Source organism: Ovis canadensis, chromosome 26 (assembly GCF_042477335.2).
Source record: "Ovis canadensis isolate MfBH-ARS-UI-01 breed Bighorn chromosome 26, ARS-UI_OviCan_v2, whole genome shotgun sequence".
Taxonomy (NCBI): Eukaryota; Metazoa; Chordata; class Mammalia; order Artiodactyla; family Bovidae; genus Ovis; species Ovis canadensis.
Window position 1 is genome coordinate 55,739,327 of NC_091270.1, and position 24,935 is coordinate 55,764,261.

At 40.0% G+C, this 24,935-nt stretch overlaps 1 protein-coding gene, 1 long non-coding RNA gene and 1 other non-coding gene across 6 annotated transcripts in view; 1 reads left to right on the forward strand and 2 right to left on the reverse strand.

Annotated features, from left to right (window-relative positions):
- Positions 1 to 3,021: 3,021 nt before the first annotated feature.
- Positions 3,022 to 5,466, reverse strand: LOC138430782 (uncharacterized). Its single transcript, XR_011253387.1, has 2 exons — positions 5,141 to 5,466; positions 3,022 to 3,246 (listed from the first exon to the last, which is right to left on the reverse strand). It is a non-coding gene; the product is annotated as an uncharacterized lncRNA (long non-coding RNA).
- The window catches only part of TOP2B (DNA topoisomerase II beta), a 62,592-nt gene continuing 41,501 nt past the window's right edge, over positions 3,845 to 24,935 (forward strand). For 2 of the 4 annotated variants that reach the window (XM_069572804.1, XM_069572806.1), the window contains exons 1-4: positions 3,845 to 4,514; positions 18,420 to 18,575; positions 19,514 to 19,604; positions 20,925 to 20,988. In XM_069572804.1, the coding sequence (XP_069428905.1) occupies positions 4,449 to 4,514; positions 18,420 to 18,575; positions 19,514 to 19,604; positions 20,925 to 20,988 (377 nt within the window). In that variant the 5' untranslated portion in view covers positions 3,845 to 4,448. Of the gene's footprint in view, positions 4,515 to 18,404; positions 18,576 to 19,513; positions 19,605 to 20,924; positions 20,989 to 24,935 lie in introns of all 4 variants that reach the window. The other 2 variants (XM_069572801.1, XM_069572805.1) reach the window with 1 other exon arrangement.
- Positions 11,604 to 11,676, reverse strand: TRNAC-GCA (transfer RNA cysteine (anticodon GCA)). The gene has a single exon. It is a non-coding gene; the product is annotated as a tRNA-Cys (tRNA).

Consider the following 24,935-nt stretch of genomic DNA (forward strand, 5'->3'; position numbering starts at 1 on the left):
CTAGTGCTAGCTATGAGGTGGAACGTAAGTCTTTAAATGTAATGAACACATGAATAAAAAGTAGTATTACAAATGAGACAAACCTTGACCCAGAAGCTTTTTAAATTGAAATGTTGTTGATTAACAATGTTGTGTTAATTTCTGCTGTACAGCAGTGATATACATATATACATTGTTTTAAATATTCTTTTCCATTATGGTTTATCATAGGATACTGAATATAGTTCTGCGCTATACAGTAGGACCTTGTTTATCCATTCTCTATATAACAGCTTATATCTACTAATCCAACCTCCCATCCCATCACTCACCCAAACCCCTTCCCCTTGGCAACCACAAGTCTGTTCTCTGTGAGTCTGTTTCTATTTCATAGATAAGCTGATTTGTGTCATTTTAGATTCCACACATAAATGATACATGATATTTCTCTTTCTCAGTCTGACTTCACTCAATATGACAAGGACCGTCAATGTTGCTGTAAATGGCATTATTTCAATCTTTTTTATGGCTGAGTAATATTCCACTGTATATGTGTACCACATCTTCGGTGGCTCAGATGGTAAAGAACTTGCAGGCAATGTAGGAGACCCAGGTTCGATCTCTGGATTGGGAAGATGCCCTGGAGAATGAAATGGCTACCCACTCCTGTATTCTTCCCTGGAGAATTCCACGGACAGAGGGGACTGGTGGTTCTATGACCACAGTCCATGGTGTCACAAACAGAAGGACACAACTGCGCAACTAACACTTTCATTTTTTCACCATGTCTTTATCCATTCCTTTGTCAATGGACATTTAGGGTGTTTCCACGTCTTGGCTACTGTAGTGCTGCTTGGAAATAGGGATGCATGTATCTTTTTGAATTAGTTTTGTCTGGATATATGCCCATGAGTGGGCTTCATTGTGGCTCAGCTGGTAAAGAATCTGCCTGTAATGTGGGAGACCTGGGTTCGATCCTTGGGTTGGGAATGTCCCCTGGAGAAGGGAAAGGTGTACCACTCCAGTATTCTGGCCTAGAGAATTCCATGGACTGTATAGTCCATGGGGTCACAAAGAGTCAGACTTCCACATGCCCAACAGTGGGATTGCTAAGTCATATGGTCATTCTATTTTTAGTTTTTTTAAGGAAGCACCATACTGTCCTCTCTAGTGGTTGTACCAATTTACATTCCCACCAACAATGTAAGAGGATTTCCTTTTCTCCACATCTTCTCCGGCATTTGTTATTTGTAGAGTTTTTAACGATGGCCATTCTGACCTGTGTGAAGTGGTAGCTCCTTGCACTTTTGATCTGCACTTTTCTAATAATTAGCAATGTTGAGCACTTTTTCATGTGCTTATTGGCCAGTTTTATTTCTTCTTTGGAGAAATGTCTACTGAGGTCTTCTGTCCATTTTTAGACTGAGTTTTTTGTTGAGGAATTTGAGCTGTTTTTATATTTTGGAAATTTAAGCCCTTGTCAGTTGCTTTGTTTGCAAATATTTTCTTCCATTTTGTAGGTTGTCTCTTTGGTTTTGTTCTTTTTTTTTTTAATTATTGTTTTTATGGTTTCCTTTGCTGTGCAAAAGCTTGTAAGTTTGATTGGGTCTCATTTGCTTATTTTCATTTCTATTGCCTTGGGAGTCTGACCTAAGAAAACATTGGTACGATTTATGTCAGATAATGTTTTGCCTATGATCTCTCATGGAAGCTTTTTAATATGGCGATTATTGCTATGATTACTCAGTAAATGGAAGTTATTTGACAAAGTCCCAGCAGGGAATGCTGTACTGAAGTTCAATGCAATCACTTTTATCATAAATACATGTTGTTGGCTGCTTGAGGTTAAACAGGTCATTGTGTCTTCAGGAGCTGAGAAGCTTGTGATCTAGGTACTTTTTCCCATTTATTGTGAAGCTCTGCTTTAAACTGTTGATTTGCATTTCTATTCAACAGCTCCTTTATTTGTGATTTTTTTAGGTAAGTCAGTATTTTCAAGAGAATAATCTTGCTACGTTTACTAGAGGGTCAAGCTACATTTATTATAGGGTCTTCACGCTTAGAAGGCTAAAGACCTCAGTACCTCACATATGAAGCAAGTGAAAAGATGAACATGAATTTCCATTAACCCATCTGGCTTTTGAATATATGATTTTATTCATTTGAAAATTTGAGATTGAAGAGCTTTGAAAACTGAGGCTTAAGAAAAAGATATGGGTATAAATTTTATAGCTTGGCTTCTATTTAATGCATATATCTTTATTAACCTCAGGGCCCTTATTTACCCCTTTTCAAACCTGTAGAATATATGTGTACTTTGAAGAAGTAAAGACACAGTAAATACAAGGGCAAAAATCCTTAATTTAAGGAGGTGCAAGCAGAGAGGTCCATGAAGGTAAAATAACAAGGCAGGGATACTTAGCTGATCTGGCTCAGCCCAGACTAGACCCTGGTCTGATTTACAAGCTGGCACCTCAAGTTCAAGGTAAAGAAAGGCTTCACTGTTCTAGACCAAAGTCCCAGATATGCCAAACTTACATGGTCGCTAGAGAGCTAATTAAGAACAACTATGTTTAAATTATTTCCACCTTTCCGAGTTCTCCACCTCTTCAGATTCTGAAGTCAGTTGAAAGCTGTGACCCGAGACATTTTTGTTTCCCCTCGAGGGGAAACACACAGTTGGAAGTTCACAAAACACACCGTTTCGCCAGGCAGCAATAAGGTTTTCACCTTCTCAAAAAGCTCTCTTGTCCCAGCTATTTGGTGGCACGTCGCGCCCTCAAGTACTCATGTTGGATGATAGCTCCCTTTTAGCCTGTCTTTCGAGCCAGGTTATAAACGACTTGAAACCAAGGCCCGGGTTTTATCTTGAGCCCGTGGCACAGCCTGGCACAGGGTGGCACGGATTTCTCCCCAAGAGCAGGACCCGAAGTCAAGCCATTTTCGTCGGCCAGGCTGAGGTGCAAGCCATGTGTGGGTGATCTTCTTAGAAAGCTTAAAGGGCAGTGACACGGTTCCTCGGAGGTGCGCTGGGACACTGAGAGGTTACACGTGCTCCCTCTTAAAGACAGGAGGCGGCACGGCTGTGGACCGAAGAGGCTCAGAAGTGACAGATACATGCTCTCATTGTTTGGAGGAGAGGGAAGGTCACCGACGAGGCGAACCCTCACGCCGCCCGGCCTCCTTCCCCTGGAACGTTCTCGGCGCGCCCCTTTATCAGCTACGTTCCTTCAGAGCGGGTTTTTTTTCTCCAGACGGACCGGGTGTCTTTTGGGGAGAGAGAGAGAGGAGGTGGAGGAGGGGCAGGTCTGAGCGGAGGCGCCTCTCACCGCGGCGCTCCCCCGGGGCCTCGGGGCCCCTCCTCGCACCAGCGCTCTGCAACGTCCTGCCGGCGGTCACAAGCGCTCTTTAAAAAATACTTTCCCTCCGGGACGCCCCCGGCTTCTTCCGGCCCCCACCCGCGGTCCCGGGCCGAGGAGCACCCCGCTTCGCCCGCCGGTCTAGAGGAAACGGCAAGCTTGGCAGATTCAAAGCCGAGCCGAGGCCAAGTCGACCCTAATCCTCTGCTGCCCTCAGGTGACCCTTGACAGCAGCCCCTGTGCAGCCTTCAAACCGAAAACCCCCTCAGAGACACCACACCACACACACTCACACACGCACACACAACAAAAACCCCAAGTCTTCCCTTCGGTTGCTACCCGCAATGACGTTTCCCCCCCTCGGGTCCCGCCCCTCCGGGGGGGCTTGGAATTTTGGGATAGGCCGAGAGGCTTGGCGACAGGGCCCCGATTGGGCGCCGTGGCGTGAGTGACAGCGGGGCAGGCCGCTCGCCCGCCCTCTCCCCGCCGGCCTTCCCCAGCCCTCCCTGGGTGCGAGTGTGTGTGCGGTGTTATGCCGGACAGGAGGGAGGCGACCGCGGCCGCGGCGGCTCCGCTTATTGTCCGTTTCGGCGAGGGGCTGTGAGGAAGTCGGGCTGCTGCTACGCGGCCGACATACGCAGCTTCGGCTTCAGCGGCGACCTCGCTCCAGCTCCCCGAGGGGCGGCCTCCGCGGAGCCCGTGGAGAGACAGGGCGCCGCCGCCGCGTCCCCGGCGCCGCCGCCGCCGCCGCGTCCGGACGCCCGACTGCCGGCCGCGCTCGCCGCCCGCACTCGGGGCCTCGGCCCGGCGGGGAGGAGGCCGCGCCGCCGCCCACCGCCGGCCTCGGCGCTTCCTGCTCCGGCGCCGCCTCCTCAGGGCCGCGCTAGGCCCGGGCGCCGCGGCCGCGCGCCTCGAGTTTGAGGGCGGCGGGCGGCGCGGCCTCCTCAGCGGGCTCGGCCGGGCGTCCGCCCCGGGCTTGGCGATGGGGCGCGCGGGGCGGCGCCGCTAGGAGCGCGGCGGGCGCGCGGTCGGTGCGGAGCGGAGCGGGGGGCCGGGCGGCCGGCGGGCGGCGGAGCGGCGGCCTCGGGCCCGGAGCGGAGGAGGCGCGCCATGGCCAAGGCGGGCGGCGGCGGCGGCGGCGTGGGAGCCGGCGGCCACGGGGCGCTGACCTGGGTGGTGAGTGGGGCGGCGGGGCGGGCGGGGGTCCGGGCCGCGGCATTGTTCCCCGCCCGCGGCGCCGGGGGTGGCGGGGAGGAGGGTCCCCGCCCGGCCGGAGGAGGGCGGGAGGACAGGGAAACCCGGCCTCCCGGACGCGCGCCCCGTCGGGGCGGCTGCCAGCCGAACCCCCGCCCGCCCCTTTCTTTCTTCTCTGCCTCGGCGGAGGTTCGAGCGTGCAACGCGCACCTGAAACTTGGGGAGGCTAGCTGTCCGTCAGCAGCGCCCGGAGCCCCGTCTCTGCTCCTCCCCGGGGCTCCGGGCCTGGGGGCGAGGGGCGGCAGTGGTGCGTGTGTGTCCGGGTCCTGAGATGTGTCCTGAGAGCCACCGGAGAGGCGCCCGGCCGCGAATGTGTGTGTGTGCGCGCGCGCGCGCGCGGGTGTCTGTGTTGTAAATGCTGAAGGGCGTCTGACGCCCTCCTCTCGGAGGAGAAAGGGTTTGGCCGGGGCACTCGGCTCGGGCCAGTTTCCTTCGGTCCCGAGAGGCTCGCCGGGTGGAAAGCGCGTTCAGGATGCCTTCCGCCGCAGTGAATGTTACAGTGTAGGGCGTCCATCTGTCACAGCGGGATTATTAAAAGAAGCGCTTACCTGTGTCAGCATAGCAGGCCAGACGGGTGGGGGCTGCGCGGGGAGTGTTGGAGAGGTGACCCGAGTGGTTCGACCTGGAGTTGAAGGCTTGAGGCGGCGCTCAGTTCCTGCTGGCAAAGTAGTAGAGCAGGGAAGACCTTAGAGGGATCCGATTCCCACGGCAGATCGATAATTCACCCGCATTTCACTTGCTCAGCACCGAGTTCAGACCAGGGTCACTTCCTATACACACACAGCCCAGCTCAGCCAACTGGCTGTGTATCCAGGAGAAAAATAAAAAGCGTTCCGTTTTCCCAGGGACTTTTTCGATGGACCTTCCCTTTTGCAAAACACCTAAGGAAACTTTCGTATTGGCGTGTTTTTTTTTTTTTTTTGAAAGTTCTTCATTGGTTTTTTTTTTTTTTTTGATTGGGTGAGGATTAGGTGAGGTGAATAGCACTTTTGCTATATTGACAAGCATTCCTTGTAAAAAGGATGTTACTGATAACAGGAAACTATATATTTATGTTTGCATGCCAACGTGCAGACTGTTATTGCTGGATCTCACCGAACTTTGCATGTTTTACTTCAGTAATGTATAGTATGCATGAATAGACTAGAGCCAGGAAAGAGAAAGTGTTGATAATAAAATAAGTTAGCCATCCCTGTGAGCATAGGGGTTGGGGGCCTTTTGCCCTTATTACTAAAATCAAACAACTTCTGAAAATAACAACACTTCTATGTTGGCCAGATGGTTCTCATTCGTTGTTTGGAACTGTTGAGGCCCGATCAGTGTTTCCTCTTAGAACTGCTGATTCTCTGTAATGGTAAATATTTTGCTCCAAGATTGAATTGGTTAGCTCTAACAGTTAAAAACAGCATTTTGTTTACTGTTAGTTAATTTTGTAGATGTTTAAATGACCACTTTTTCATTCACGCTCAATGGAAAAATTTCTTTTCATTCATATAAAAAGTTTGATGAAACTTAGAGGATATCATTCAAAATCAGAAAAATTCATTTAAAACTAAAGTTGACTTACTGATTAAATATTTTCTCATTATAAAAAGTATTAAGGGAAATAGAGTAAAGTTAAAGTAAAAATCACTTACTCTTTTATTTATAAATTATTTCCTCCTGTTGAATTAGAAGTTTATTAAAAAGGTGATCACTCCGTAAGTTCACTTTAAGATTTGATGCTTGCTCTAAATTTAAGTTGGATTATGTGGGCATCTTTATGTCCATAATACACATCATTGACCGTAGGCCATAGTGGTCATAGTTAAATTTTATCGGGGGCAATATAGGGAAGTGGTTGTGAGCATGGACTTTGTCAGATTGAGGTAGATTTGGAACTCATGTCTTTAACTGTCACTGAGACTTTGCAGAAAGGGGCCTAATCTTTCTAAACCTATTTCTTCATCTGTAAAATAAGGTTGCATTGATAATTAAATGAGACAGTATATGTAGCACATTGCTGAGCTTAATAAATGTTTGCCTTTGTCAGTGAAGCTCAAGAAGCACACATTAAGAAATATAAAGTTGCTTTCACACAGAGTATCTTTGAGCCAGAGTGAAAGCATTTTATTTCTTTGCAAGAGTTCAGGGATTTGTTGTGGAGGTCATCTATTTCTGAAGATGGTTAATTTTGCTTGCTTTATTGAAACGTGTTATATTGCTACCTCTTTGTGGGTAACAGGAAGAAATAAAAATGGAATCAGTCCCTGATACTGTGGTTCTTTTCAGGGAGCTGGGGGTGTGGCAACGCCAAGGGTTGGGATGTGTGCTGCCAGGCAGTGTGAACATGGTCAAACTTCACCGAAGTTTACATTTCAGTATCTGAAACCACAAAGCACAGTGGTTGAACATTATTAATTTCTTTTAATAGTGCACTGGGTTTACGTTTGATTTACAGTATCTTAAGATTTTTTTTTTAAATTAATAAGTGACAAACATAAGTACTATAGTAGAACTATTTTGAGTAAAAATTGACAACAGCTGTGAAGGCTTCTCTGAAGCAAACAGAATTTCTTGAATTAATTTTTAGTTTGTAAAGTTTGATTTGTAGACTAATAATCTATTTCATTCAGTCTTTAATCATGTTTAAGTGGTTGCAAAAAATAAATGTATGGAAATATTAGAATACAGTTAATCTCTTTACGAATATTCATCTTTTCCCAGTACTACTGTAACTTGGTAGGTTAAAAAGAACATTAGCATAGAAAATATTAGGCCTATACAATTATGATGGCCAGAATGATGCAGAGGCTCATCAAGCTTCAGTGGTCATCAGCTCAAGGCCACTCGCCTTTCCCTTTCTCATAATTTGAAGCAAAGCAAATCCACTTTATTTGTAAATATTTCAGTATTTCTAAAATGTAAGTTTCTTAAGTATAAAATTACTGTTAACCATGGAGTTTATAAAAATAAAATTGAAATATAAAACTTTTTTGACCAAGAATATTTCTAGTTTAGGAAACATGACTGTGTATATAAATAGTTTAAATATTTGTATTAAAAATTTTGCTTTCGTGGCTAATTTTTTAAGTCTAAACTTCTCAACCAGACTTTCAAGTCAATTTTTTATAAACTATGTTCCAATTGACATTTATTCCATATTGTCATGGATGGAGGAGCCTGGCAGGCTTCAGTCCATGGGGTCGCTAAGAGTCCAACACGACTGAGCGACTTCACTTTCAATTTTCACTTTCGTGCATTGGAGAAGGAAATGGCAACCCACTCCAGTGTTCTTGCCTAGAGAATCCCAGGGACGGGGGAGCCTGGTGGGTTGCCGTCTATGGGGTCGCACAGAGTCGGACACGACTGAGGCGACTTAGCAGCAGCAGCAGTCCTCATAGTTAGATTTAGCTCTTCACTTGTACCCTGGGCATCACGCTTGTTTTTGTCACTTTGTGTTCTTGTCTTCCAATAGGACTGCCTCTTGCTCTTCTCTTTACCAGGCTAAATAACACTTCAAGGCTAGTTCAAAGTCTCATCAAAGTTTTGTTACCCTTATGGATCATAAAACATAAATGTTCTTCTTTTTAATGTAACTTTCACGGTGTGATACTTTTGTTTTAACAATTAGATTATCAGCTCTTAAAGTCAGAGACCATGTATCCTTTATAGTTTTTAGCAATAAGCTGGATACTTAGTCCAAACTTAGTTATTGTTAACCAATTAGATAGTTACATTCTAACTTCTGAAAAGTCTTCTGCCCCTAGGACAAGTGATGAGGTTGCAATGTTCTTTAGATACATTCTCAAGTAACTAATTGCAGTATTTAGAAACAGTTTTTATAGACTGTTCTAACTTTTCTGAATACAACTGTGTTTACCAGTAGTTTCAGATACATTAATACTGGTAGCAACAGTTGCATTTTACTAAGTATGTTAAAAAAAAAAAAACCACCTCTTCTGTATTTTAAAAAATCTTAATGTAAATAGGACCCAGTTTTAAAGAAGAGGGGAGATCAGTAAAATTATAGCCATTTCCAGAGATGGAAACAAGCTTACAGATTAGGTAACAAAATGTGCGTTACATGGCTAAGGCAAAGGTGGTATTTAAACCAGCCCTATGGGCTTCCCTCATAGCTCAGTTGGTCCTTCATAGCTCACTTGGTAAAGAATCTGCCTGCAATGCAGGAGGCCCTGGTTCAATTCCTGGGTCAGGAAGATCTGCTGGAGAAAGGGACAGGCTACCCACTCCAGTATTCTTGGGCTTCCCTGGTGGCTCAGCTGATAAAAAATCTGCCCGCCATGCGGGAGACTTGGGTTTGATCCCTGGGTTGGGAAGATCCCCTGGAGAGGGGAAAGGCTACCCACTCCAGTATTCTGGCCTGGAGAATTCCATGGACTGTACAGTCCATGGGGTTGCAAAGAATCAGACATGACTGAGCAACTTTCACTTCACTTTCACTATTTTCTTAACCATCCTTTACACATTCCCCTGCTTAAAAAGTTACAACCAAAGCAGTTTGTCTTTGAGATGATGATATCACAAGGTAAAAACAGAAAAGCCTCCTGAGGAATATGTGTATACCTCTTTCTAATAACCTTTCTTTTACTTTCACATGAAAGACTAGGGAGTACACTTCCTTTTCAAGGTATATGTATTTTGAATAATATTGTAAGCATGATGCCTTTTAAGAATATGGGCTACAAAATCATACTACCTGGTTTCATAACTCAGCTTTTTCCGTACTAACTTTGTTAGCTTAAACTCTTCAAACCTCAGTTTCCTTGCTGTAAAAAGGGAATAATTATTAGTAGTGTCTACTTCCTGGAACTTTTATGAGGCTTGAGAGTATTCATTTAATTCCTGCAATACTTTTCATACAGTAAACTCTTAGATGAGTGCCCGTGTGTGCATATGTGTGCGCGTGCACACACATACACACACACTTGTATTCCCCTTCTTTATATTAAAAAAAAAATCCAGTGAGTAGTATTTTCATTTTTGAGTCAGAGAAAATTTTTGTATTGTGAAATGATCGTCACAATGAGTCTAGTTAATATCACCGTACATAGTTACATATTTTTTTCCTTGTGATGAAAATTTTTAAACCTACTCTTAACAACACAGTATTATTAACTATACAACATGGTGCTGTTAACTATAGTTGCCTTTCTGTACATTATATCCCAGGTCTTAGTTATTTTATAACTGGAAGTTTGTACTTTTTGACCACCTTCACCTATTCCCCTCCCCGCCCTCAACTCTGGCAACCACTAATTTGTTCTCTGTATCTATGAATAAATAGATACAGATTGATTTTTTGTTTTGCTTTAGATTCCAAATATAAGTAAGATTGTACAGTATTTTTGTCTTTCTCTGACTTATTTCACTAAATGCAAATCCTCTTTAAATCTACCCATGTTGGTCCAAATGCCAAGATTTCATTCTTTTTTATGACTGAATAATATTCCGCTGTATATAAACACCACATTTTCTTTATCCATTCATTCGCTGATGGACATTTATGTTGCTTCCTTGTCTTAGCTTTTGTAAACAATGCTGCAGTGAACCTGGGGGTGCATATATCTTTGCAAATTAGTGTTGTCATTTTCCTTATGTAAATACCCAGGAGTGGAGTTGCTGGATCATATGGTAATTCTATTTTAAATTTTCTCAGGGACTTTCATGTTATTTTAGATAGTGACTGCACCAGTGTACAGAATGTACACCAATGTACACAAGGGTTCCTTTTCTCCACATTCTGCCAATACTCGTTATTTCAATAATAAGCATTCTAACAGGTATGAAGTAGTGTTTCACTGTGGTTTTGATTTGCATTTCCCTGAGATTAGTGGTGTTGAGCACCTTTCATATACCTGTTGGCCATGTGTCATCTTTGGAAAAATGTCTATATCTGCTGCCCAGTTTTTAATGAATCTATTTTTTGCTCTTGAGTTGTGTGAATTCTTTATCTATTTTGAATATTAACTCTATCAGGTATATGGTTTACAGGTACTTTCTCCCAGTCAATGGTTTGCCTTCTAAGTTCGATGGTTTTCCTTTGCTGTGCAGAGCTTTCTAGTGTGTTGTGGTCTTACACGTTTATTTTTGCTTTGGGGGTCAAGTAAAAAAACCATCGCCTAGACTGGTGTCACAGCGTGTACTCCTGGCTTTCTTCCAGGACTTTTATGGTTTCAGGTCTTACATTCAAGTCTTTAATCATCTTGTGTTATTTTTTCGTATGGTGCAAGATAGGGGTCCAGTTTCATTTTTTTGCATGTGGCTGTCCTTTTTTTTTTAACCCCAGTTATTTGCAATTTTATTTTTGGCTGCGCTGGGTCTTCGTTGCTGTGAGCAGAGGCTCCTCTCGTTGCTGTGTGGCTTCTCCTTGTGGTGGCCTCTCTTGCTGTGGAGCATGGGCTCTGGGGTGCCTTGGGCTTCAGCAGCTGTGGGTCCTGGGCTCTAGAGCACAGGCTCAGTAGTTGTGGCTAATGGGCTTACTTGTTCTATGGCATGTGGGATCTTCCCAGATCAGGGATCAAACCCTTGTCTCCTGCACTGGCAGGCAGATTCCTTACCACTGAGCCACCAGGGAAGTCCCTCAACACCACTTCTTGAAGAGACTGTCCTTTTCCCAGTGTACATTCTTGCCAACTTTGTCGTAAAGTAATTGCCCATTTAGGCGTGTGTTTATTTCTGGGGTCTGTTCTGTTCCACTGATTTGTCTTTCTTTTTTTTTTAATGCTATTACCACACTGTGTTGATCACTATATTACTTCGTAAATAAGTAATACAGTTAGTTTTTGTCTCTTTTTTTGCCTGAGCCATGGGGTATGTGGCAGCTTAGTTCCCCTGCACTGGGAGTGCAGAGTCATAACCACTGGGCTGCCAGGCAGAAGTGAAAGTTGGTCACTCGGTCAAGTCCAGCTCTTTGCGGCCCCATGGACTGCAGCCCACCCGCCTCCTCTGTCCATGGGATTCTCCAGGCAAGAACACTGGAGTGGGTTGCCATTTCCTTCTCCAGGGGATCTTCCCGACCCAGGGATTGAACCTGGGTCTCCTGCACTGCAGGCAGATGCTTTACCAGCTGAGCTACCGGGGAAGCCCCCAGGAAATCCCTATAATAGAGTTTTGAATCTGGGTATGTGGTGCCCTTTTCAAGATTGCTTGGGCAGTTCAGTTATGTGGTTCCATATATATTTTAAGATTCTTTATTCTATTTCTGTGAAAAGTGTTGGAATGTTGATATGAGTTACATTGAATCTGCAAGATTGCCTTGGGAAATTGGACATTTTAGCAATATTAATTCTTCTATTCCATGAACATAGAATTTCTTTCCATTTATTTTTGTCTTCAATTTCTTTAATCAGTGTCTTAACAGTTTTCAATATTGAGGTCTTTTTCCTCCTTGTTTAAATTTATTCCTCAGGAGGGACTTACCTGGCCCTCCAGTGATTACGACTCCAGAGTCCCACTGCAGGGGGTGTGGGTTCGGTCGCTGGTTGGGAAACTAAGGTCCTGCACGTACTGCGCAGAGTGTGCGTGATATATATGTATACCATATTATCATGTGATATAGATTATTATAGATTATGTATAACAGAGATATATTCCTGGTATTTTAATTTTTGTTGTTGCCATTATAAGTGGGATTGTTTTCTCAATTCCTGACAGTTCACTGGTAGTTTACAGAAACAGAGTGGATTTTTGATTTTGTATCTAACAGCTTTCCTAAATTTGTTTGTTCTAATAATTTTACAGTGGAGTCTTTAGGGTTTTCTCTACATAATATCATTTCCTCTTCAATTAGTGACAATTTTACTTCTTCCTGATTTGGATTCTTTTTAGAGAAAGTGTGTTTTATTTTCACTGTGGACATTTAAGCATTTCTTATGATATTAAAGTATCCCTCATCTTCTAACTTCTCTCCTGTCCCTTGGTTTGGGAGGGCATTTCTGGAGATACATTGTGATTTTTGTTTTTATTAATGGTGGGTAGATAGCATGGCCCTCTCCATGGTTATTATGGGTGAGGGTTATATGGGTGATAAAATGAATTATCAAAGCCTGGCAGCCTTGAGGGAAAGGAGACGCTATTAAGAAGAGGAGACGCTATTAAGTTGTGATATGGACGCTGAGGGAGTCTGTAGAAGATATAAGAGGCTTGTTGCTAAGCTTTTGCTGGTCCACCTCCTGTTGGCTTGGTGATGGTGAGATTTCTCTGCCTCTAACCCACTCCAGTGTTCTTGCCTGGAGAATCCCAGGGATGGGGGAGCCTGGTGGGCTGCCGTCTGTGGGGTCGCACAGAGTCGGACATGACTGAAGCGGCTTAGCAGCAGCAGCAGTGTGAAAGAATGGTTCAGTTCCTTTTTTTTGCACCAACTGGCAAACCATCTCCTTTCCCCTCTTTGGCAGCAGTTGTTTCTCCCACAGAAAAACAAACTATGAGTGATTGCCCCAAATTGCTGTGTATCAGGTGACCACTCTGTAAATGGAAGAATCTTTCTTTTTATAGAATGATCTTGGTACATACTTTCTGAAATTAAGAGTTTGTTTTATTGAAAATTTTTCCTTTCTAGTACTTGAGAAATATTCTTGATAAAGGTTGTATCTTTGATAATTATTAAATCTATATTGTTTTATTAGAAGTTAGCAATGCTGCAAAAATGCTATAAATATATTAATATTTTAAAATAGATTTTTATGTATTTTGACATTCTCATTATAATTTAAAAATTCTCAATGCATTAGTGCATTGTTTAACATGGCAGTCAGCTTTTGAACTTTAGAAAAAGTCAGTTATGGCATCATCATATGTATAAACCACAAGTGATTAATCACAAATCAAAATTGTAGACATATGGAGAATGTTTTAACATGGGTTTTCTTTGCACTTTCATTGTCTTTAGCTATATGTGGGAGTAAAAATGTTGCCCTCAGTGCTTAGATTCCATTATTTACTGCTATAGTGCTGCTGCTACTGCTGCTGCTAGGTCGCTTCAGTCGTGTCCGACTCTGTGCGACCCCATAGATGGGGGCCCACTGTCTCTGGGATTCTCCAGGCAAGAACACAGGAGTCGGTTGCCATTTCCTTCTCCAATGCATGAAAGTGAAAAGCGAAAGTGAAGTCGCTCAGTTGTGCCTGACTCTTAGCGACCCCATGAACTGCAGGCTACCAGGCTCCTCCGTCCATGGGATTTTCCAGGCAAGAGTACTGGAGTGGGGTGCCATTGCCTTCTCTGATTTACTGCTATAAATAGTTTTATTTGTCCACACAAAGACAATAAAATAAATTACAGATAAACTTAACTCCTAAGATTTCAATTTTATCAAACCCTAAAGAAAATTTATTCAGAATGCTCTTGGTTGTTGATTATTTTCGAGGGCATACTGTTAATTTTTATTCAATGTGAACTACTTAGTGTAGTTACTATAGTATAAGATATTATAAAACAATACTTTACATAGTACAAATACTGTGAGCATACAGGATAAGAAAAGGTTGAATCATTTTTTAATCTGAAGACCCCTTGTTTTCAGTGTTGAAAATAAGCCTAATTCTCTTAGCCTATAGGTATTGAAGGGGCTTCCCAGGCAGCACAGTGGTAAAGAACCTGCCCGCCAATGCAGGAGATGTAAGAAACACAGGTTTGATCCCTGGGTCTGGAAGATCCCCTGGAGTAGGAAATGGCAACCCACTCCAGTATTCTTGTCTGGAGAATTCCATGGACAGAGGAGCCCGGTGGGCTACAGTCCATGGGGTTGCAGAGAGTCGGAAATGACTGAAGTGACTCTGCATGCATAGGTATCGAATATGTATCATTCTCCTTTTCATGTGTGGATTGAGAGTACTTTTTATAAATGTAGGTGTGAGCTTGCTGGACTATTTTTGTTGAAGCTAATTTCTTAATCTTTTTTTCTGAATATTATCAGCAACAGTGTTTAAACTGAATTTCTACTCAGAGTGACTTTCTTTTTAAGAGCTTGAGATAGTGGTAATAATTACTGTGGGGAAAGTGATCAATGAACTTTTTTCATTTAACTTCTCTGTTCTCAGGCTAAGGATGTTGTATTTACATCTGTTTGTTCAAGGGATCAGGTCATCCCATTAAAGTGTATGGAGTTGCCCTCTCTTCCCTTCTCAGATTTTGATTTTTAGTGGCTTGGACAATATTCAAGGGGCAACTTTCTAATAATAAACAGGAGCTGCTAGAGACCATTAATCCAGGCTTCTCTCAGAAAAGCTGACAGACCGCTCAGGGGAGAGCCTCCTGGGTTTACTGCCTGGAGTCAGTGAGCAGTGCAGGCTGCTGTTTGTGGAGGGTAGGAAGGTACAGATAGGTCCGACCGCGGTGTGGACCCTGTTGCCGGGACCCCTGGGCTTGCTTGTTCTGGCTTCTCTTACCTTTTTGCCTAGATCCTGGTGAGAAAGTGGGGGCTGCGGAAGCAGTAAGTAGGACAGACAGTGCCTCTAGAAGAAAGAGACAGCTTCAGCATTGCTCTCGCTTAACTGTGTCTCCATATACATGGATTAATAAGCTTTTGAAGGCTGTAATATATGCTCACTGTAGATTAGAAAATGTCTACCAGGAGAGAAAATGAAAAGCTTTTCTACTTCTCACTAGTAATTTTTGTGGATATTCTGTTGGGTATATTTCATATTTTCCCTAGACATGTCTATATTGTGTATGATTTTTTTCTGATGAAAATGGACTCATATTTTTTAATATGTTTTTGTAATTTTATTCTCTAAACACTATAGTTTTATAAAAAAGCAATTTGTTTATGGCTGTGCAGGATTTTCTCTAGTTGCTACGAGCGAGGGCTACTCTCTAGCTGTGGTGTGCAAGCTTCTGATTGTGGTAGCTTCTGTGGTTGCAGAGCACACCCTCTAGGGCATAAGGGCTCAGGAGTTGTGGCTTGCAGGCTTAGTTGTATTCCATGGCATGAGGGAGCTTCCCAGACCAGGGATCAAACCCATGTCTCCTGCACTGGCAGGCGAATTCTTTACCACTGAGCCATCAGGGATGCCCTAACAGTATAGTTTTAATAAGCTACTGATTTAAAAATACTTGATTATGTACAATTTCATATAAAAGTTATAGTAAGAGAAATTTATAATTAACATACTTATTTTTTGGTATAAGCAATTAAGTATTTACTCAATGAAATAGTCAGGTTTAAACGTTTACATGAAGTTTTGAAATTTAAAATCTTCATTGTGAATTGATTTGAAATATTTACAAGCCATCTGTTTTATTGTGATATTCTATAGATAATGTGTATTTCTTAATGCTTTTCACTACTTTAGATAGAATGATACCTTTTTTCCTTTCCTCAACAGCTGTTGTATGATATTTAGGAAGAAATATTTTGGCATAAAATGCTTTAAGTATATCATCACACTTATTTTTTAATATTTATGTATTATTCCTCTGGAAAATTGCAAATAATAATCTGACAAAGGCAACTGCTTTTTGTATAGTCTCTGACTTTTGAGAGTTTATTCTAGCAAAAATGACAACTTTTTGAAATTGATAGGGATCTGGTAGGTGCAAACCAAACATTCCCTATTCTCATGCACCCACTTGGGTGGACGAGTGAGGTAGGTTTCACCCTGTTTTCCATACCTGCGTGCCACTTTGCGTGTCTGTGTGCATGCTAAGTTGCTTCAGTCAGGTCTGACTCTTTGTGATCCTCTGGGCTGTATCTCAGTGTTATCAGGGCCAAATGCAGAGCCCAGATTAGCTAACCCTGGGCCTTTGTGAGAGTCTAATCTTACAAATGTTTTCTTTGTGGTGGGATTTGTTTTGGAAGAGTAGCCTGAGATAGGAAAGCCTTACTTGCATGGTTATTATAAGTTCCATATAACTTTATACCAAAATTGCAAACAGTTCTAAGTTAATGGTAAGAGGTTACTGTTATCCACCTTTGAATGCATGGTATTTATTATTCTTAAGCACTTAAAGAATGTGATCTTAGTAATTATGATATTCTAACTATTCTGAGGATCCATTAATATAATCAGTTTTTATTGTTAAATTAATTGCTATGAATTATCTAAAAAAGCGAGGAACATCATTGAGATTTGGAGATTGACATTTTAGAAATATAGTTCATTTTTCTGGCCCACTAGTTCATCATCCAACTAACTTGACATAAACAGAATATGAAGACTATGAAATAATTATTTTTTTATGTCCAAAGCTATTTTTAATTGACTCTGAGCAGTGTTAATGGGTAACCATGTAAATCAAAGAATATGTAAGAAAATCTCTTTAGTTTTATGTAAAATTTATGGCAATCAAAGATTATAATTGATGCTTGGATTTCCATAGGTTTTGTTTGTTAAAAGCTTGCTAAGGTTAGGTCTACTCAGAGGTCATGTATTTTGATTTTTAAATGTACATTTGCCGTGCTTTTAAAAATAATAACTTTAAAGATGATGGTATGGATATGTTTAAGTCTCAAATTGAAGTGGTGTGTTGCTTGCTTGTTGAAATGCACAAAATCTCTCCATCTCCTGTTGTTTGTTTTCTGTTTCATTTCTACTAAAATTCAAAGACCTATGAAAATATCTCATTGTGTCTTGAGTTACTTTGGGACTCAAAAAGATAGGCCATCATAATAACTCTCTCTTACTGAGATATCTAATTTGTCAGCATTAGGGAGTTCTAGAAGTAGAAAGATGTTTTCCTTGCTGCTATTAAAAAAAAAAACAGGGAAATCTGCAGCCTGCAGAATTTTTTTTTTTTTAAATCCCTATCTGCTGTAAGTGTTAGAATTACAACTTCTGCCTCCATGGAATTGGCAAAGAAGAGAATTACATACATAGGCTACTATTTCTGGCCCCCCTTTACTGTAGTCTTCAGTGGCTTAATGGGGGGGAACTTGTATCTGTGAGCTTTTGGGACCCCTGCTGTCAGCCAGGTTCAGTCCTTGCCAGCCTATAACCTGATAAGAACAGACATTCCTTGGAAAGTTTTTAAAAACTAATTACTGAGCTGACTTTGGGCAGTGCTGGGTCATCACGGCGGCGTGGAGGGCCTGTGCTGCTCTCTGTGCAGCGGGCGGCTCCGCACCGCACGGGCTTCTCTTCTGCAGCACTGGGATTAGCTGCTCTGCGGGATGTGGGATCTTCTGGACCAGGGATCGAACCCGTGTCCCCTGCATTGGCAAGTGAATTCTTAACCTGGGACTACCTGGCAAGTCCTTCCCAGGGAAAGTTTTGAGGACTGCAACATTAATCTGGTATCTTATAGAATTGGGAAATATTTATTTCTTGATTGAATAGTTGTTGGCTGTTCTAGCAGCTCTGGTGTCTATGTTGACCTACTTTCTGGGTTCGGTCAAAACTTCAGTTTCACACTATATTACAAAAGAACTAAACTGTCAGTGAATAGACCTGTGTTCTTTCTGTTGTTTAGTTGCTAAGTCATGTCCGACTCTTGGCGACCCCATGGACCGAAGCGTGCCAGGCTTCCCTGTCCTTCACTGTCTCCCAGAGCTTGCTCAAACTCACGTCCATTGAGTCAGTGATTCTATCCAACCATCTCATTCTTTGTCACCCCCTTCTCCTCCGGCCCTCAATCTTTCCCAGCATCAGCGTCTTTTCCAGTGAGTCGACTCTTTGCATCATATGGCTAAGTATTAGAGCATCACCATCAGTCCTTCTAATGAATATTCAGGGTTGATTTTTTAAAATAACGTAATAAAAATGAGCCTGAAGGATAGGTTTTCTCTTTAACAACAAAATAATGTCATGTGTCCATATACATTTTAGTTTACCCTTTGGTGGGTTATTTAAATTTGATTTTTTGGTTAATTTTAGACTCTTTTTGATCAGAACAATGCTACAAAAAAGGAAGAGTCAGAAACTGCAAACAAAAATGATTCTTCAAAGAAGTTGTCTGTCGAGAGAGTGTATCAGAAAAAGACACAACTCGAACATATTCTCCTTCGTCCTGATACGTACATTGGGTCAGTGGAGCCATTGACACAGGTAGTTATTAAATTTTACTGAGATTAGATGTATATCTGTATCTACTGAATACCACTTTTGTGATTATATGGCTTGTGAATACATAATTTCATGTCTCTAGTAATAACACAAAGCAGGGAGAGCGATCTAAGAGGCAGAAATGTCTCCATTTCCTTCTAGAGAGTATAAAGCTAGAGGTAAAAACAGAAGTGTAGAGTGTGGGGATGTGTATAGTGAAATGGTGCTGTATGAACTTCTTAAAAGTTCTTAAGTTCTGACTGTGGTTTATTTTAAATTATAGAATTTGTATGTACACATTGATATTGTTTAATACTTACTTGGCTTACAGTTAATATCTTATTTGATTCTAGCAATTTTGGAAAGCAGGCACTATTTTCTCCATTCTATAAGACACTGAAGTTTAGATAGATTTCTCTCTTTTTTTTTAAGTGACTTGCTCAGATCCCTCAACTAGTGAGAGCTGGGATTCATAGCTAGGTATCTTTGACTCTAACATCATGCTGCATTCATGTTGTTTTACTCCATGCTGCTTATTTATTAGAAAATATAAAACGGGAAGCAAAAATATAAAGTAAATATGATTTGGTTTTTTTCCTGTTTTATTGGCCAAAAAGTTCGTTTAGGTTTCATAACACCTTGGGGAAAAACCTGAATGAACTTTCTGGCTAGTTCCATATTTAAATAGTTATTAACAATTTTTGGTGCCTTACATTAAAGCTGACTTTATGAATAAAAAGACAGACTTGATATATAACAAACAATTTCTCAATTTATAGGCTATTTAAATTGAATATGGATTCAGTAAGGTTGCTTGTGACTGAAGTAATATGTTTTTCTACTTTGAAGACCTAAGTTTTTACAGTGTAGGTGACAAATACAGGCTTATGTTTTGTAAAATTTTACTCTATAAATTCTTTTGAATGTCTTTCTCAATGCAGCTCATGTGGGTATATGATGAAGATGTAGGAATGAATTGCAGAGAGGTTACCTTTGTGCCGGGGTTATATAAGATCTTTGATGAAATTTTGGGTGAGTATTTGTTTAAGATTTAATGAATTTGTTTCTATTGATATCATTTATAATGTTCCTGTGTATGTAAAGCCAAACTTACAAATTTTAGAGGCATGTCTCAGGTTTTTATGTTGAGTATAAATATTCTTTAGAAAATCTGTTACCTGCTGTAATATGTTCATATTTCTGGACATTATGTCTTTGTGTTTGGTCTGTTCATCTGTGAAATACGTGTATTGTGCTTGGTCAGTAACCCCAAGGTTAGTGTGTGGTCCTGTCTGTGCAGTTGTCTTGGGGTTGATTGCATCCCAGTCACCAGGGAGGGGATGTTAAAGATAGATTCCAGGGCCTGATCTTTGCAGATTCAGTTAGTTTTGGGTGAGACACATAAAATCGTGTTTCTAAACAGCACATTAGGTATTTATTTCTGTTGGGCAACCAGGTTTAACAACCCTTGTTCCAAATACCTCTGTGCTTTCCAAATCACACAGTTAATTCAGTCACAATGAAATGTTGATGTGAAATTGACTCCTGGGGAGTACTCAGACTTTGGGAATGTTTTTAGCCTCACAGATGCATCAGTGCCACTGGGTTTCCTGCCAGGGTTGTGTGGGTCTCTCGAAGCTGCTTTTCATCTTTGGGAAAAAGAAAGGAGAGTAAAACTGGTTACTTAGTTTTGTAAGTTTTGTACTTTTGCTCATCTCACAACTATCTGCCAGTTTTACTTTTAGGTTATACAGTGTTTATCAGGAACATATTCCTTCTGTGATTGAAGTTCAGTTTTACAGCTAGCTTGTGTTCAAATTTTACTGAAGCCATGATTAATGTATGCAAATATTATCAGTTATAGTTCATAGCATTTAGTATTGTGATTTCTGTGGATGCTAAAGAGTGCCTTTCTAATTCAAAAACAACTGGTTTCAGCTCATTCTATCTATAAAATCAGTAGTTTATTGAAGGAGATCAAGAGAAAGTAGTTATTTGTTACCAAGATAAAATATATTAAACCCGATTTTTAACTTTTAGGCCTGGATAGGGGATTGTAAACTGCAAATGTTTGTTTTTATATATCACAAAATCATTCCCCCACCTACCCCACACCTTGTTTTGTAGAAGACATAATAGTAATTTAGTGTGACATAAAAAAATTTAAGAATATTATTTGGAAAATAAGGTTTTGTAATAGAAGTTACCAGTAGTTATTTTCTTTAACTATTACCATATGTAAATATTTATATTCAGTAGTGATGCGCTTGCAGCCATATGTTTATTTATGTCATGTGTGTCTGTTTATTATGACTTTTTATATATTACTCACCAAAATATTTATTTTTGTAGTTAATGCAGCTGATAATAAACAGAGGGATAAGAACATGACCTGTATTAAAGTTTCTATTGATCCGTAAGTATATTTCAAATTTAATTTTTTATGCTAAGCTGTTTTATTCAGATAGTCCCAGTTTACGAACGTGTCTCAAATGAATAATTCATATAGTTTCCTATTGCTCGAGACCCTGTTATTCTTACCTCTTTTAGCCAGAATGCTGTCCTCTTAGATTCCTCTGTTGTTCAGAGTCTTTTTCTCCAAAGTACTTTCTGATGGGAGCTCTCGGAGACCATTTTTCTCCTTCTCTGGTGCTGTGGATGCTGTTTCAGCTGCTAGAATAATCACTGGGTATTTTTTCCTTTTGCTTTGGTACTCAAGGTCAAGTGCACTATCATTAGTACTATTCCAGTTACATTATGGATTAAATGTATTCTTTCACAACCAACATTTAGGCTTTTCCATTATTTATAACATCATTTGTAAATTGGGAACTGCTGGCAGTATAGAATATGTACCAGGTATTCAGCTAATCACTATGGTGACTTTTTTCTTTTTGGAGGACTGAGGGACGTGTGAAAATAATAAAGTTCTAAGTTCAAAATACAGTTTTTATGTTTATGCTAGTTTCACCAGTATGCCTTTTGTAAGATATTATATTTATCCCTTGTAATTTCATTAGTAGGTTAGCATGATTTTAAGATTTTTTCCTTAACATGAAAGTTTAATAATTCAGTTACAACTTTATTGTCAATAATCTAATTTCAGAGGGCATGGTTAAGATAAATGATATAATAAAAATATAATTTATATTTGGTTATACAATGAAGTTGACTATATCTTATATGAAAATATTACTACATAACTATACTATTAAAGTTCTTGATTTTCTTTTTCTTCCTTTCTTATTTTTTACTTTCATCATTCTATAATGAATACACTATACTGAGAATTTATATGGTAAGATGCATACTTAAAAGTAAGTGGTATGGTATGATGGACACTTAAAATTTACAACTTATGCAGACATTTAAGATAGTTTTAAGGAAATTTTAGCTGTCAAGATTTCTTTTCTTCCATAGTTAGGAAATTGTCAGTTAAAAATGATTATATTTTAGGAGGGTAGTATGGAGTAATAGATGTTTAATGTTTAATATCTTCATGCTTTTTTAAAAATCAGAACTGACTGAAAACTAAGGAAGTCCTTTTTAAAAATACATTCTTGATGAACATGGTTACAGTTATTTGATTCTTTTATCTTAATTGTTTTGGCCACATTGATCCAGCAATGTGCAGTTAAAAAACAGCTTAGATAGAATCCCATTATAGCGAAGTGATTAAGAAGTGAGCTATAAAATAGTTATGTAGACCAAATAGTGGCTCATAGTGACAAGCTTTACTTTATTCCAGATTCTGGATAAAGTAATTCTGGGTAACTAGTGCTCTTTCTCTTTTGCATTCTTTTATGTAGCAGATTTTATTTTTCTTTGTGCATGTGTGTTCATGAACTCTTTGTGTAAAAGAAAGGTTACATTTTAATAGTGAATGGGTCAAATGTAGAGTATACCCCGTCTAGGTTAGCTCTTACTATTCCTCTTTCGCTAGTACTCTGTGACGTGGAGATTAAGTACAAAGCCATAGTTGTAAAAGACACAGGAATAGGTCAGCAAGGGATGCTGTACAGGATTTGGACTGCAGTTCTAAGAAGCTAGAGAATTTGAAGCAACTTCTCATAGGGGAGTCTAAAACCCATTAAATAGTATAGTGTAATGGTTAGTATTGAAACAGCTTACTTGATGGCATCAATTTGATTAAAAACTAACACATGTGAAAAGCACAGTAACCAGAGTTCTAATTATTTCTCTAGCTTAAGTATTCTTATTTATTTAGGGTTGAAATTCTTAAAGCTGTAGCTTTCCAAAAAATGTACACTCATAGAGAATATACAGTATGTATACATTTTAAAAATTGCTTTCTATATACTATTTTGTACCTTTCTATTTTACATACTGAGGACAGCCTTCCTTATTAACTTACATAAATCTACTTAATTCTTTTAACTATCCTTAAGTATTATGTCAGTATATCATAATTAACCTCTTTCCAGTTGATGAATATTGGATATTCAGCTTGTTTCCCAAGTTTCTTTTTAGCTTTAATTATTCTGGAATTTTATTTGTAGCTTATTCAAGCACATCATTCTTTTAATACTTCTGTGAAGATTATTGATGGAGCGAAAAATGCAGTTATATAATTCTGAATCATTGTTTAGAGATTATAGAAATAAGTTCCAGACCTCAGAAGTTAAATAAACTGAAATTTTTTAATAGAGAGGTGACTTTGATAGAAAGTTTTAGTTTCATACTCATATAGGCTTATAGAATGTATGAGGTATCGTCTTATTTTTTTGAAACTGTGAAGATAATGAATTTACAAAGTGCCTTATTTTAATTATAGTACTATATATACTAAGGATGAAAAGATTTTAAGGATTTTTTTCATGAGTATATTGACTTTAATGTCATTCTGAGATGTTTAAGATCTGTAATTTTCCATCCATTATCTTTCTTTGTTTCCTTCAGAATTGTTCTCTATTAGTTTTAAACTCCATGAAGTGTCTTGTGTAAAAAAAAAATTAATAAGTTACAGGTTTTAAACTCAAGCTAGGAACTATTTCGATATTTAAAAAAATAATGCAATACAGGGCCCTTGTTTTTAAGACTTCACTCTTGACCTTGGGATATGGAACATGCAAGGTAAAGTACAGTAGCTCATTTGAACTGTTACATATTTAAATATTTAGCTGTATATTCTGTAAAGAGTGTATACCCACACATTAGATAACCTAATTATGTCCTGAGGTCCCTAGTAAATAATTTAGATTTTTTTATTGGCCAGTTTCAATATAAGGAATGTTGGAAAACATTATTTTAGGCTGGGAGGACAGAAGTCGTAAATTGATTATTGAAGTTAAAGTAAAATTTGGCTAGACAGAGAAGAAAAGGATTTTATAGGCAAAGGAAAGACGATGAAGAAATGAAAGAATTGAGACTGAGTAAAACTGTAATAAAGTAATAAAACTGTATTGAAGGAAAACTGACTTGAAGGAAAATATGATGCATGTTGGAGAACAGTAGTTCAGTTTGACTGCAAGTAGGGGTATGCATAAGGGCCTTAAACATGCAATAGAGGACTGCTAAGCTTGATTTCATAGAAAACATGGAGCTACTGCTGTGTCCTGGTGCAAAAAATAGTGTTATGAAAGCTGTGGTAAGTCCATCATTGTTATGAAGAATGTATTTAAAGGGAGTGGCTAATTCTGTTCTTAGCTGTGTTGCAGTAATCAGTATTTAAGGTGATAACTAATTTAGACTCATACAATGGCATTTGGAATGAAGGAAGATTGGATAGTGATGAAACAAATCTAATAGGACAAACTAAGTTTAAAACATTAAACTCATCTCTTAATGATCAGGAGATATGAATAAAAATAACAAAATTTGAGTCCACATGATTCGGAGAGTTGAACCCATATTGTTAAAAGTGAGGGAAAGAAAAGTTGAGTCTCTGTGATTCAGAGAGTTGAACCTGTATTGTGAAAAGTGAGGGAAAGAAAAGTTGGTTTGCTGATTTTGGGAAAGAAAATGATGTGCTTTTTAGTCTAAGAGTGATTGCTACAGTATAAGGACCCTCTAACATTTAGATGGAGAGTGGGACATATTCTAGGCAGCTTTCCTTTGCTGTCTGCACTCCTCAGCAGTCTGGTGGGAGGTGAAAGTGGCAGTGGCTGCTAGCCCCTTAGAGCCTGTGGTCACAGGGGGTCGACTGGCGGGAAGAAGCATAAAGGTCATGGCTCCTATGTATGAAGAGAAAGTGGAGTTGATAGCTGGCTTCTTATACAAGCTTCTCTGCTTTTACTGTTGAGAAGAGTTTTGTTTTCTTGGGAGACTTTTGCAGTATCACCTGCAGAACTTATTAACCCTAGTTAGACTTACGACTCAGGGATGGTAACGTGTGTCCTCAGC